General features: G+C 27.0%; 2 protein-coding genes across 20 annotated transcripts in view; one reads left to right on the top strand and one right to left on the bottom strand.

The window, feature by feature from the left end:
- The window catches only part of LOC107063638 (uncharacterized), a 163,537-nt gene extending 159,228 nt beyond the window's left edge, over positions 1-4,309 (bottom strand). The window contains exons 1-2 of one of the 2 annotated variants that reach the window (XM_089172983.1): positions 4,168-4,309; positions 4,005-4,047 (exon numbers count right to left, since the gene is read on the bottom strand). The gene's annotated coding sequence lies outside the window, so the exon portion shown is untranslated. Of the gene's footprint in view, positions 1-4,004; positions 4,116-4,167 lie in introns of those variants that run through there. The other variant, XM_089172981.1, reaches the window with a different exon arrangement.
- The window catches only part of mtd (TLD domain-containing protein mustard), a 220,719-nt gene that overhangs the window by 153,610 nt on the left and 50,553 nt on the right, over positions 1-16,556 (top strand). For 17 of the 18 annotated variants that reach the window (XM_015315725.2, XM_089172977.1, XM_089172968.1 and 14 more), the window contains one exon: positions 8,789-8,877. In XM_015315725.2, the coding sequence (XP_015171211.1) occupies positions 8,789-8,877 (89 nt within the window). Of the gene's footprint in view, positions 1-5,258; positions 5,404-5,888; positions 6,196-8,788; positions 8,878-16,556 lie in introns of those variants that run through there. The other variant, XM_015315724.2, reaches the window with a different exon arrangement.

Here is a 16,556-nt window from a genome sequence, read left to right as displayed (position 1 = left end):
TATTAATAATTGGCAGTAGAAACTTGAAAGTTCATTGCCGCAAATACCAATTCCCGCCATTTTTATCGTTTTCTTTTCTGTTTATAAGTTATCTTAAAAAATTGTTTAAATTTAAGCACAAATGTTAAACGTTTAAGGTTAATTCGATTTACTTTATTTTAAAAAGTATGAAATTTAATTTGTAAAAATTAATTTTCTCTTTTATATTTAATAAACATTTGAAATTAATTATTCATAATTCCGACCTAGTGGACTCAGAGGCGGCCAGACTCCTGCGCTTTGCAAGGGAGTCGGGGCTGCCCGCGGGACCGCTATGGTCATAGGTTTCTCCCCGTAAGGGGCCCGGGTACAATGGTCCAGAGACTGAGCGCCCGGGTACAATGGTCCAGAGACTGAGCGCCCGGGTACAATGGTCCAGAGACTGAGCGCCCGGGTAAACAAACCTCAAGAAAAAAAATAATTTTTTCATAATAATAATAATAATAATAATAATAATAATATAATTAAGAGAATAAACGATGAAATACGTGTTAAAATATTTACACGAATAATTATTTTTTTCTTTATTTACTCTCGCCATGAATAAAATTTGAATGAAATTATTGAAATTTGTAAAATACTACAGACAATATAATTAGGATTATTTATCGAAACACGTTTAAAGAAGTAATTAATTAATTATCGAATTAACGAACAAATTCTTTGCAAATTTTTATAATATGTTTTATAAGTATTTGGCATATGTGTGTATATATATATACATGTACAAATACATCTAAATACCTAGGATCTTTGGATTGCGAAGAACGCGCTGACAAATCGTCGAAGTTCGATATGTGTTTTAGGATTTGTGCGATTCCAGAGAGTGAATATCGTTCATGTTAAATTCAGATCAAATTGTTGGATCTTCGATTATTACCGTACGCATTCTTGAACAGAATAATTCATCCAATAAGTTTACTATATTTTGAATTGAGAAATAAATTTGAACGGAAAATAATAAATTCATGAAAAAAAGAAAACAAAATTAATATTAAAAAATTTTGATCTATTTATATATATATATTAATTATAATTAATTTATAATTATTTTATATATTATAAATTAATATTACAAATATTACCTATTTTTTTTATATATTTATAATTATACTTCTCATTATATTCACATAATTAATTTATATATATATATATTAATATATAAAAACGTTTTACTATATTTATAATTAATTTATAATTATTTTATATATTTTAATATAATATTACAAATTTTACCTATTTTTTGTATATATTTTTTATATATTTATTTAAATAATTGTATATATCTATAATGAATATTTAAAATTATATATTATTAATTATATATATATATATTTATATTTATATTCATATTTATATTTATAATTAATTTATAATTATTTTATATGTTATAGATTAATATTACAAATTTTACGTATTTTTATATATACAATTTCCACACGAAAGTACAAGAATTCATCTGATAAACACATGAGTCATTCAGACAACAACAAAATATAAATAATAGATGAACTTTAACTATTTGTATAAAACAGATTACATACATTTAATTTATTATGATTATTTAGTATTCGTCTTCCAATCAATAGAATATAATATTTCGTTTATATTTTATTATATAAATTTATTTATCAATATTATTTTAGAAAATTATTATTGAAAAAGAACATTTAATTTTAATAATAAAAAAAGTATCACGCGTGCGCGATCGTGAGCAGAAGGAAAAAAAAAAAGAAAAAGGATAGAAAGAAAAATGCATATACATATTTGTTCGCGATGAACTTGATTGATAAGAAAGTTCGCATGGAAAGATAACGGAATCACAGATGTTTAAATATAAACGATTTTTCCCTACCTATATCTTCGACCAGTGTTAACTTTAAATTTATATATATATATATATTTATTATTATATCTTTAAATTTAAATTATATATGAATTAATATATAAATAATTATATTGTATATATAAATATATAATAAATTAAAATATTAATATTAATATATTTTAATTTTAATTATATAATAATTAAAATAAAAATATTAATTTATATATTATATATGAAATAAAATAAATGTTATATACAAATTTAAATTTATTTAAAAACAAAAAATATATTAAATGTATAACCAATTATGCTTATTCATAAATTTCATATCGTAAGATATTTTACAATTTTGCAACACTTGAGAAAAATGGAAAATTAACATCCAATCTAACAGAAAATGACATCTTTCATCATTTGTAATCATACCTGATAATCTTTCGATTATCTCTTCTATCTTTATACTTCTTTCTTTTTATTATTTTTTTTTTTTTTAATAATTTTTATTTTTTTCATCGCATTCTTTGATCAAACGTTACGTAGGCGTAAGAATATAATTGGCTAATAAGCACAAAGTGGCTTTTATGTTTCTAAATAGGATCTATATTTATTATGTTACATCATCATTATCGTCGTCATCGTGAACATTAAAAAAGGACCAACAATAAGAATAAAAAAAAAAAAAAAGGGTTTTTATACTTTATAAACAGGGCTTCTATCAAAACTTTTCCACTCGTCAACTACTAACCACCCACCCCCCTCCCTCTCCCCCCTCATTCTATAACAGACTGTACAAATATTTTCTTTACCTTGACCATAAACTTTACGCTATCTTTTCATTCCCTATCGTAAACTTATTCCCGTACGTATAATCATGAGTACAATGTTAACAAATTGGACCTTGAATCATTGATCGTAGTTCGTTCGAGATATTTTTGTTATAAAATTTTTGTTTAAATTTTTTTAATAATATTATCAAAAATTTGTTTCTATCATTTATATCGGGTATATCATATAATATCAAATAATTGTTTGATTAGAATTTTGAACAATCAGGAAGTTTCATATGACACTTCCTTACAAAGTATTTTCTTTCTCTTTTTTGTTTATATCTACAAAATGTAAATATTTACAGGATATCTCATTCATTGCTTAGATTACGTTCTACCGTTTACGATACTCCTCGAAGAATATATTTTCGTATAGATGATTACACTTTTATACTCGTGTGTACTCTCTACATATATACAAATATAATTTCTAATCGTTTCTATAAGCTTTTTTCTTTTTCTTTTTTCTTTTTTCTTTTTTTTATACAATTTTTTCTATACGATAAACGATATTAAAATAAACAGAATAATATGTATACACGTTAATTTGAATAAAAGTAATTTTTATATATAATACGAAAGTTTCTTTTATAATAATATTAATAATAATAATAATAATAATAATAATAATAATAATAATAATAATAATAATAATAATAATAATAATAAATATGTTTATATAATATATTAAAATTTATTAATATATATTATTATTATTATTATATTAATATTGTAATTATTATATTAATATATAATAATAAAAAAGTATATAAATATGTATCGTTTAATAAAAATTAATTATTAAATAAAATTGAGATTCTGTTTAATAGAAAATGTTTACAAAAGTAAAAAAATATAAAAGTAAAAACTTTTATATTTAATTGAAATAAAAAGAAATACCTTTTTTCTATGTTAAGCTCAAAACTACCAATTTATTACATCAATGAAAAAAAATTGCTTGCAACTTACATCTCGTATGATGATTAAAAGTAGATAATTTAAAAAAAAGTTAGGTTAGGTTAAAATATCACCACTACAGCATATATACACGTCTATATACAATACATACTTATACGTGTCTCTACTACTGTCTTTAGTCTCTATAGTATATTTCTTATAAATAATTATAATGTATTATTAATCCGATTAAAAAGTATCACGTAACATTTAATCGTCAGCAACACTCGGTGACATCTAAAACCGACCGTTTTAAATTCCTTTTACTAAGAACGCAAATATTTATTTGTAGATATTAATTAGTGAGAAAGGATAATAATAACGATAATATAAAGTCTAATGTCTTAACTTACTTCGTTGCACCTTTCATGACGTGTCTGTCATTAAATATGGCCGCTGAGGAAAATAATAGGCGTTAGTCATTGGTGAACTTTCGAGATAGTAGCATGAGTGTTTATTATCATTTTTAGTTACCACTTTTATCAGATATTGTTTGTTTATGTTTGTTTTACTTACGTCGTCCTTTGATTGGTTAATATTTTCTTCTTCGTTTGTTTAATTTACCAATCGCACGATTGAATGGCGGATAGTAACAAATTACAAAATAGTGATATTAACACAGTGATACCAACTTTAAAACAAAAGAAAATAATAATGATGATAATAATTCAATCTCACAGTAATTAATATATAGAATTAGATTTACAAATTTTCTAATTAAATACTTAAACTATTTATATTCATTATTTCATATAATGTAACTATATATATATATATATATATATATATATATATATATATATATATATATATGTGTCTTATGTAATTGAATATAATATAAAGAATACAAAGTATATAATATTTTATCGTCATAAAGAGTTGTATCTAATCTGACGAAAAATTATACGAGATAAGAAAAAGAAAAAAAGAAGTAAAATAAAATAAAACAAAAGTAGTATCTATCATTTAGAAATGTGTTTTACAAGAAAGAGAACCAATAAGCGATAAGTTTCATATAAACGAATCAAATTGTCCTTCAAAGAGACGCGACACGTGAGAAGTAGGCTTTAATACTTCACTTATATTCTTTTTACGTGTACATGCAAGTATAATATATATATAATAAGTGCTTGTATAATATATTTATATACACATGTTTAATACATTCGAGTTAAGAGTAGTACATAAATAGTGTTACTTATCTCTTTCTATTTGAATCATTCTATGGAACAAGAAAAGGATAAAAGAGTGAAAAAAAAAGAAATATCGACATAGTTCGAAGAAAAATGTGATATTTATCATCCTAGTAATTTTTTTTTTGTAACAGTTTCTCTTTCATACGAACAAACGTGATACACAAATAATGAATAAATTTTTGATAAGGAAAAATAAACGAAAGTGATATCATTGTCAATCGGCCCCACGTGTGTTCGGCTTCTTCCGACTTTTTTCGTTTCGATTCTCCCCCTCCTTACCACCATCCAAGTGACACACTAACCAATGATCTTTGAGCTCTCCTCAAGAAAAGCAAACATATTTTATTTCTACGAGCATATATATATATAGTGACCGTTTGACAGTTTTAATAGTTTTACAGTGATCGTTTGGCATTGAGCGTTTGACAGTGATCGAGGATATCGCGAGTGTCTCATTTAATTAATTCTTTTCTCGAGTTTATAAATCTCGTTACTTTTTTGTATCTACTATTTTTTTTTTTTCTGTTATATGTGACATAACAGAAACACGTGCGCGGTAATAGTGTATATAAATCATTGACATCATTCTTGTACTGATCTAATTAGTTCTAATTGTTCGATTTGTTAATTACATTCTTTACGAATTAATATTCGTATTTTTTTTTTTTCATTGTCAATTGTTTCGTGTTTTTGTTTTTCAAGTCCACCGAAACGTACAATCAAATTATCAATTTTTATTTGTTACGAACATAAAACTTTCATTTATTCTTTTTATTCATATTAATACATACACAATTTCATACTGTTGTTATATAAATTCTAAACTAATTGCAAGTTTGCTAACGAAACTTACGTGCACGAGAGTTACTAAAAAAAAAACAAAAAAACAAAAAGTGCAACTTAATTAAGTAATATTTGTAAAATAATTTACACTCGGTTGCAGAATTGATTAGATCAGTAAACAAGAAAAAGGTTTGGTTGTCTCGTACAATTTAAACAATTCGATATTTCTAGCGTTCATTTATTTTCATATTATTACAGATTTGTTTCGGAGAAAAGTTTTAATTTTGAAATATTGGAAATCAAAAAAAAAAAAAGAAGAAAGATTAAAGACACATAAAAAACAAAGTGTGCTAGTGAATAATAAGTTATTCGTGTTATTATTATCTTTCGACAAAGACGAATTGAAAAATTATAAAAATGTTGTCGATGTCAACAGACTATTATAAAGATTATGATTTACCTGGCAATGTTCGTATTTATGAAAAACCATTTCAAGATTACATCGTCTATTACGTCGTTAGAGGAGATCCAAAACTTCATTTGCGTGCACTTAGGCACTCATCAGGTATGCTGAGAATGCTGAAAAATAACACCCTTCTTCTTAAGAATTATATTTTGCTTATATCGAATTTTGTTTATTACGACAAATCTTATTAGTTTCATGTTTTCTTTAACTTTTTTTTTTTAAACTTCCAAAAATATTTCCGTTCTCGCTTTTGTTACTTATCTCATTTCAATATTTTAAAATAATTCAATGTTAACACTTTACCGACCGGTAGCGATTCGAGAATCCCATGCCCTTATCACCGGCCACTCAGTCGCATATCGTCCGCAGTGTTCCCATTCGTACGATAATTTGAGGCCTTGTACGATCCAATTTTGAATTTCGAAAACTTGATGACCTTTTTTTTTTAGTCATCAAATTTTGCAAAAGGGGTACGAATTTTTCGATAGTAAATCTAAATTTCGAGAACCACTACCACCCACCACCACCACGATCAACTTTGAAAAAGTTGGAACTTACACTCCTTTTCCAGATTTTGCAAATCTCATCCGAGAAATTATTGTAATTTAAATTTTTCCCGGAGCGTACGATAATTTTCCGGTGTGTACGATAATTTTACGCCCCTGTGTCCCCTTTGTGTTATTATAGGATAACCAAATTGAATAAAATCTTTTATTTTAATGATATTAGTGCTAAACAACATTTATCGGTAAGCTCTGTGGAATAAAAGTTGATTAATCGACTACCGGTCGGTAAGCGCTGAGAACAAAAAGTCGATTAATCGACTGCCGGTCGGTAAAGTGTTAAAAAAATTTTGTTCTTAACACGAGATAAACCAGACCAGTCATTTCGACTGGTCGGCCCATTTTAATTCAAAATTTCTACTTCATGTAACATTTGAGTTCTGTAAATAATTAAGCGTTTTGTTATTTAAAAATGTCTATAAATCCATTTATTTATTAAAATTATTATTGTTAAACATTTTTTGTTATTTTTTTAATAGTAAATAAGTTATTTTGACTAGTCATTTTGACTAGTGTGGTAGAAATAGGTATACTAAAAATGGTGGTATATTTAGTGTTAAGTATTATAAATCATTAAGGGTGCTCCGGCCACGCGTTGCTGTGGCTTTTTTGATGTGAAAACTTCCCACATAACACGATAAGTTTTGAAATCTTTCAGTGAAAATTTTCGTAAAATATTTCCAAAAAATCTTTCAAAAACTTTGCAGGCATCATTCTAAAATATTGTGAAAAGGATTCATAAAAGATTATACAAAAATATTTCAAGAACATTTTAAAAATATTTTACTGAAAGAGTAATTAAAATGTTTAAAACTATTTCTCTGAAACCTAGCAAAAATTTTGCAAAAAGATTTTATAAAATATTTCAAGAAAGTTTGTAAGAATATTATTTCAAATATTTTATTAAATGTTGCAGAAAGGTTTTTAAAATTTTTCTAGTAATCATTTTTTTCAAAACGTTTTGTTGAAACTAAAAAAAAACACTATTAAATTATTTAAAAAATTGTAAACATAAATATTATCGCCTCGATAAAAAAGATAAATATATAGATAGATAGATAGATAGATTATATGCATAACATTTGTCTTCTTTACCAACTGCGCATGCGCGGTAACATGATATCACCACTTACTTCACATCGAATAATTTTACCTTCTAAAGAAAAAATAATTAAGGTGGATTACCCTTATCACTCAGGGATTTAAAAAATATAAGAAATCCTTTTCTCATACCTACCGAATATACACAAAAAATTTAATAAAAATCGGTCAAGTAGTTTCGGAGAAGATTACTTACGAACCCTGTTACAGGGGAATTATATATATATATTAAGATATATGTTCAAATTATTTATTTGAAATTAAATGACCAATACTTATAATATTTGATTATTTTATTATAAACATTGAACCAACAAATAACGTATATCACATTTGATTATTTTGTTTGTTTTATCGGTCCACTTATAAATCTGTTTAGTTTGAATTTGAAAAACAACAATGGCCGATTATGAATCTGTTTGTTCGATTAATCGATGATACTCGGATCATTTCCGATGTGTACGTGCTGATGCTGCATTGTTATTTTTAACGATCTATACATAATTTTTCATTTATATTTATTTAAAGAAAAAAAAAGAAACATTTTATGTAAACGTAATTATAATTTCATTGAGAATATATATATTTATAATTTTTGTTAATCTTTCATTAAACAATTCCTTGAATGTTGTTAAATCGTTTAACCCGTAGCGAAAAAAACCCAGATCGAATAAAATAGAATAAGTCACGGAATTGATGATAGTTCAAAATGATCGTCAATTGTTTATCAAGATCAATGATCGTCAATATTGCTCGGAAAGTCACGTGTATTGAACGTTCGTTCATTTATACGTTATTCTATACATATACAAAATAATTCTTCTTAATGAATGCAAAGTGAACGCCATTTTGAAAAGATGCAATACAATGGAAATAAAGAAAGAAGTTTTTCTATTTCTTTTCATATGATGAATTTGTTTCTTTTCTATTATTTTATACAAATGAAATTATTCATTTATTCTTTAAGAAATTCTTATCAAATATCGAACTACAATGCATTTATTTGTTATTTTTTTATTTATTTGCAGACTCCGATAACGAAAGCAAAGATGGTTCCACGACACAAGAAAAGAAACATGGCCGCATGTCTCAACCAATTAACACTATCGCATATACGGTAAGTTATATATTTTTATTGTTATTTATTGTTCTGTTTTATTTAACAATTTTTATTTACAAAGTTAAACCTTTAAAGTGCATACTTGGTAAAAATTACGTTTAAGTGTACTGTGGGTGTTTGACACCCCAACGTGTTTGAACGCGTCTCCTGAAGCCGCTATTTAATATTTAGACCTCGCAATTTTTTTAAAAGTAGTTTGATACATCTTTTTTTTTTTAAATAGACTAGGTTTTATAACCATTTGTTTATTTTAAATTTGTTTAAAAAAATATTGAAATAAAAACCGCGAAAAAGTGCATTTTTTGCTTAAAAAATCATAACTCGTGCAATTTTACATATTTTTGGACAAAAATTTATAAGCATACTTTTGAAAAACTATGCTTTCAGAAAAAAATTAGTGCAATATCGTGGTTTGCAAAAAAGGTATTTATTTGCACGATTGAAGTGTCAATTTTATGAGAAAATAAAACAAGCATTTTTTGCTATTTTAACCAATTTAATTTTTTTTATAAAAGTAGATTTATAAATTTATAAAAGTACAAAATATAATGAAGAAGAGATACAAAACAAAGTATTTCTACTTAATTATTAAATTTTATTGTAAACATCCACATTCTATGCAGATACCTACGCGATGATCATTGCACATCGGGCGCAGACAAGATCCGCAACGAGTTTTTGTCTTTCTATCATTTTTCTTACGGTTGCAAAATGAGCATCTTGCATAGTTTTCTGCACTTATGATTACATTTTCCCCTGTTGGTACTGTTTCAAGGCCCAAAATTGCAGCTATTCCATATTTGATACTTTTTTGCAAAGTCGGAATTTCGTATCTCTCTTGCAAGTAAGATTTGCTGAGTTGTTCAATGACATCTTCAAAGCACTGTTGTGGAGTTACTTTAATACGTTTACCTTCGTTAATCTGCTTACATGTAAATAATATTCTTGCATTTACGATAGCTTGATCCAAAATACCAAAAAAATGTCTTAAAGACCATCTCTTAGTTCTCCTGGCTGTTGTGAATGCATGACAAAGTTGATCGTATGTGTCTGTTCCACCTTTCGTCTTATTGTAATGAAGAATCATGTCTGGCTTTCCATCAGTAATTGCAGTCGTGGATGTAAACGTTGAAGCTAACAGGACGAACTTATTTTTTGTTGGAGTGTATGACAGTAACGTAATTTTTTCATCGAAGCAAAACTTAGCATCCGGAACTGTCTTACTCGCTACTCTCATCTCATCTGGAATTTCTCTTCTATTTTTCCTGATAGTACCAGTTATAGTCAAATTATACGGCTCTTCCAACATTTTCAACAACAGAGGAATCGTTGTGAACCAGTTATCAATGGTGACAGTTCGATTTGTTCCATGGATTGGTGTTGTAACTTCTCGAAAGAAGTATTCTGGTACGGACTCATTTTTGGAGAGTCCATGAGTTTTTCCCAAGTAAGGAATAGCAAAGATCTAAAAAAATTAATTATTACATTACATTCTAAATTTATAATAAAAAAAAAAAGGAATAAATAAAAAAGATAAAAATATTTACCAAGTAACCAGTTAGGGCATCATTCAACGACTTCTCCATTAGCCCATATTTATCGCGTTTCGATTTCATGTAAACTCTATGTTTGCATCGCCCCTTAAATCCATGCAACTGTTCGTCTACTGTGCACATGCTGCTGGGGTTATAGTTTTTGGAACAATTGTTTATAAAAATCTCCCATAGTTTTCGTATAGGAGCAAGTCTGTCTTCGCGATTTCTTGTTGCTTTTATGTCAAAACGTAAGTTTTCTGACAAAAACAAAAATCTCCTACAGGGCATTACACATCTGTAAAATAATATTCCATTTCCATGATTCCATAACCGTTTTACATCTACTCGATTAGTTTTCCACATGCCAGAATGATATAGAATAGCAATAAAAGCTTTTATTTCCTTTGCCTCTGTGTGATGTTCGTAACTGAAAACTTCTTTGCCCTGAGCTATCATGATAGCGCATTTATTTTCAATTTTTTCGTTAGTACATTCAACAATGATATTTATCATTTCATCGTTGAATAAGACATTCCAAAATTCATAGATTGTGTTGCAGTTTGCAGCTTCATTGATTGGACCAGGTATATATTCAGGTAACGGAGGATTCATTCGCTCTAAAAAAAGTTTTTAAAAAATAATAATCAATAACGCTTCTTCAGTTTTTACTTCAGCGTAACGCGCATATAATAAGCTATTTAATTTTCTGTTTCAAAGCTGTTTCAAAACTGTACCTATAGTATCGGAGCATGGGAAAAATTTCTTCTACGCACGTGTGTCACTCATACACACACACACACACACACACACACACACACACACACACACACACACACACACACACACACCCTAATACTTATACGTATAATGTATTTCTTACCTGACTCAGGCGACGCTTGGTTTATGCTGTAAAAAAAACGGTTCTTTCCAACGCCTTTTCTGTACAATTTAGTTACTGGTCTTCCTCGTGCTCTTTGTGCGAGAGGAACATCATCAAGTTCATTTTCCCGCTCTTCCCTGAGACGCATTTTCTTTGTAACACGAGATTCTTGTAATTCATTTTCAAGTTCATCATCTTCATCTTCTTCATCTTCGTCTTTGTCTTCGTCACCTTCATGCTCAAATTCTGAATTCTCTTCTTCTTCTTCACTTTCATTGCCGCCAAAATCTTCTTCGTCGGATAGAGATTCTAGTAATATTTCACGCACCAAGCGCTGACGTAAGTTAGCCATCTAAATTCATGCCATCTAAAGACGATATGACTTAAATAATGGAAAAAATTTTTTAATTTTATTCAAATGATATACTTACGTTAAAACTTCAACAAAAATCAGGAATATACAGGTAAAAAAATCTGCTCCAAAATATTTTTTTACTCACTATGTGCACAGTGGGTGTCTGACACCCCACGGTTTTGAGAGCTCTACTTTGTGCAACAGCTGCTCATACATTGACGCTTGCCGCACTATACTAACCTACTTTAGTTATAGTTAGTGATCTGAATTAACACTAGATAGCGACACATAACCCATTTTTTCGAATTCAGTACTGTTTTTGAGAGATCAAAAATTTGTTGGGGTGTCAAACGCCCCATGTGCACTTTAAGGGTTAAACGGAAGTAATAACTGGAGGATATATATTATATTGTATAACAAAAAAAAGACTTCAATGATGCATAAAATTGTGTATCATAAATTGTGTTTATCATATTTAAAAGTTCTAATTTGTTTACTTGTTTTGTAAAAAAATTTCTATTTGAATTCTTAATTGAATTATATAGTTGTTTCATTTCAAACAATTACGATGGAAACTTGTACGCCATTTTATAAAACGTTTTACGTTAAACGAGTTATTTGGGAAGCTTAGAATATTGGTTAACTGTATATATGTATATGTGTGCATAAAAGTAAAGTAGTTTTGTAAAATTGTCGAGAAGGGGATGGTCCTTCATTGTTTTATTCGTACTTCTTACCACTCGTATGGAATCCGAGAATCGGAGAACATAACCTAAATTCTCGAAGATCTAGGATTCCTTGAATGCGAACGATATTTGATGATTGAAAGCCTCGAATAGATTAATCTTCTTATTTTCGATGAGAGAACACAAAAAAATCAGAATAAAATATCGAACAAATTTTTGAACAATTGTCTTGTAATCAAAATTATATTAATTTTTTTTTTTTTAATAATAAATAATTTATTGTTTGTGAAAGATATAAAGGAAAACGATTCTTTCTCTTGTACGTTTTATATTTAATTCAAAAAATGTCATGTATTTAAAAAATAAATAAACACGGTATTATCAAATATGCATAATACGTATAGAACATAAAAGAAATATTTTCTTCGTTTTTCTCTGGATCGCAGATTTTTCCTTTAGATTATCATTTTTCTCGTATAAAAGAAGAACTATACTTATATGTTCAATCTTTTTCCATCGAACAAAAGATTCAAGAGGTTTCATTTCTTTTCTTTTCTTTTCCTTGTATTTACTTATTTACAATTCTTATTTCTTATATATATTTCTTGATAAAATATATTTTATGAAAAAATATATTCAATATGTAAAAAGTATAAACGTGAAGAAACAATGTTTATTACAATTATTATAATTTTATTTTTCAATCGAATTTGAACGATCAAATTTAGCACAGAATTTTGAGGTTAATTAGTAAGTTTAACAAGGTTAGGAATTTATTGCAATTACTACCAAGCCATCTATTCTTAGGGTATCATATAACAATAACTTATACAATTAATAAAATATATCGTAGAAAAATATTTTCAATATATGAAACGTGTAAACATCAAAACAACATTTATTACAAGTATTTTAATTTTTTTGTTTCAATCGAATTAAAACAATCAAATTTAGCATAGAATTTTGAGGTTAATTAGTACGTTAAACAAAGTTAGGGATTTAATGCAATTACTAGCCAAGCATCTGTTCTTAGGGTAACATAAAACAATATCTTAATAAAATATATTATATAGAAAAATATTTTCAATGTGTGAAAGGTAAACATCAAAACAACATTTATTACAATTATTTTAATTTTTTTGTTTCAATCGAATTAAAACGATCAAATTTAGCTAAGAATTTTGAGGGTAATTAGTACGTTAAACAAAGTTAGGGATTTAATGCAATTACTAGCCAAGCATCTGTTCTTAGGGTAACATAAAACAATATCTTAATAAAATATATTATATAGAAAAATATTTTCAATGTGTGAAAGGTAAATATCAAAAAAACATTTATTACAATTACTTTAATTTTTTTGTTTCAATCGAATTAAAACAATCAAATTTAGCATAGAATTTTGAGGTTAATTAGTACGTTAAACAAGACTAGGGATTTAATGCAATTACTAGCCCAGCATCTGTTCTTAGGGTAACATATAACAATATCGTAATCGCCATTACTCGTGCATAATCCTTTGGTGTTAGTCTATAATCACGATCAGGAAATTCCCTGACCTATTAAGAGCAGCTTATCCAGTCTGTTTTGGGTCCCTTTGACCTGTTTAATCGATAAATGTCTCTAATCTGGTGGATTCCTCTTATCTCATAGAAGCTGAGAAGCTAGGAATATTTGTTAAACTAACTAATCAACTATTATATATCATATTTCTTTGTTTTTTATATTACAATTAACAATAAAATTTTCAATAAAACGTATTATTTATATATGAGAATATGAAGTTATTACAAATTTGAATATTATTCATTAATCCGATAATACGCGAATATACGCATATATGTGTTTATCTTGCATATGATACCTCACCCATAATAAGTAAACACCATAGGTGCACGTGAACGCACATAAACATAAAATATTACAAATTTAGGGTTATGTTAATTCAATATTACGAATATATGTAGGTTTATCTTACATATGGTACCTAACATACGTAACATGTAAATACCATAGGTGTACTTGTGTACGTATCATATATAACACATGTGCAAATGGCACATACAAACACATACATATTCATATAAATACACGTTTAAGACACTTTGAATACCACAAATATGTGCAACGCGTGTGGAATATTAAGTAACATACATATACACATACATACAAAGTTACAAACAGATACATTTATCTATAAATATAGGTATCTATCACAAAGGTATTTAAACCTTGAAATTCTTTAAGATGAACATAACTGAAGCGTAATATACCAGCTGACCTAGTGAGAATCAAAATCAAGGAAAAGAATAAGTAGTAGAGGGTTGAAAATCGAAGAGGGAAAAGAAGGGGTTGTATATGAATGACGAAAATAAAAGAAAGAAATAAAGGAAAAAGAGAAAAGATGATAAGCTCGTGGCAAGGGTAGGGGAAAAAAGAAAAAAGAAAAAGAAGACACAAGAAGTTGAAATTGGGACGATCGTAGCTTTCTGGCTTTTCTTTTGTCGATGAGAAGGAGTCCCATCTTCTTCCCCACCCCCAATCCTCATCCTCCTATCTTTTTCTTTACTTCGTATAATACTCGAGGAAAAAAACCAGCCCCCTGTTCATAGCTTCAGCAAGGATCACAACAACTACAACCACCACTACCACCATCATCCCCTTTCCATGTTCCTTAAAAAAGACCAGAAAAGCGAAACAATTCCTGTGGTAGCCAGCAAGTACACTTATATACTTGTTGTTCTCTTCGTTTCTCGTTACAGAAAACATCATCCCTTTCTTTTTTTCTGTTCCTTTAAAGTTCTCTTATCAGTAGAAATTTAAAACTCTTTTTACCATATCCGAATATTCCGTGTATTTTAACAAACTATATACTCAATTGTTAAATATTATTTAAGTTTATTATATAATATATTAATTTATTATTTATAATACATATTACATAATATTATATCAATTTATTATAATTTAATTCCGAGAAATATAGTACGAGAAGTTTGTTTAGTTACTTTTTTATACTTTTCTTTTTCTTTTCTTCTTATTTATTTTTATTTACATTTATTATTATAAATTTTAATTCATTATATATATATATATATATAAATTATTTATTATATACATTATAATTCATTTATATAATAAATTAATAATATAATTAATTCATTACATAAATGAATTTTAAATATTGTAAATAATAATATAATTAATTCATTGCATAAATTTTATTCAAATACGAAAATTGGCATAATTTTCAATCAATGTCCGAAATTTTTTTCTTATTATTTATTTATTTAAATTAGTGTGATTATTAAATACTAGGATTATCTTGGAATACTTTTATTACGTCATTGTATACATTTTATTCAAATCCAAAAATTTGTATAATTCTTAATATTCGAAATTTAAATATCATAATATTTTGTTTATTGATATATTGTATAAATATTCAAATAAATATATAAAAAATATGGAAATTAATATATGATGGGGTCTCTAATAGAATGATACGTTATATTTCGTAAATTGCATTCCATTTATGGGATAATACATGCGGAAAAGTTTTCTCGAATGCAAAGGGATTAATGTATTTTCAGATAAAAAATACGAATGTTTAACTAATGGGTATAATAAAAAATAAAATAAAAAAAAAAACATTCTTCTAATTTGCAATTAGTGTTAATCGAAAAGAGAAGAATAAAAGTGGTGAAAGATAGTAATCGTTGTGCAAGATTCGAATCTAATAGATTATTTCACACGTATTTGTAAATAATACAACAATATATATACGTGTATTTCCTATTGTACATACGTGTATGATATACACACGCATACCACATGTTCGTTCTCAAGTTAATTAATTGATTTACATGGAATACTCTGGCTACCAAGCCGAATACCCTCAAGGAATTTCCTCGAATTCCGTGAAATGCACATATCCTTTTCACCCTCCAACCCACCCTTTTCACCCCACGACAATTTCATTTGCATTTCACAGGGAAAAGGAAAAGACCAAAAAAGAGAAAATGAAATCAAATTAAGAATATATTCAATTTGTTTGCGAAATATTTGCTTCCTTTATCGATTTTACTCCTTTTTTTTTTAATTTTATTTTTTTATTAATACACCGTTCGTTCGTTCGTTCGTTCCTTCGTTCTATTCATTAAATTCGAGCAAAAATATTTCATTTTAAATTTATAATTAAATTTTAATTACATCGTAAATCC

The sequence above is a fragment of the Polistes dominula genome, unplaced genomic scaffold (genome assembly GCF_049000335.1).
Source record: "Polistes dominula isolate Pdom_NZ unplaced genomic scaffold, Pdom_raw_medaka contig_22, whole genome shotgun sequence".
Taxonomy (NCBI): domain Eukaryota; kingdom Metazoa; phylum Arthropoda; class Insecta; order Hymenoptera; family Vespidae; genus Polistes; species Polistes dominula.
This window is presented reverse-complemented; position numbering and strand designations above follow the sequence as displayed.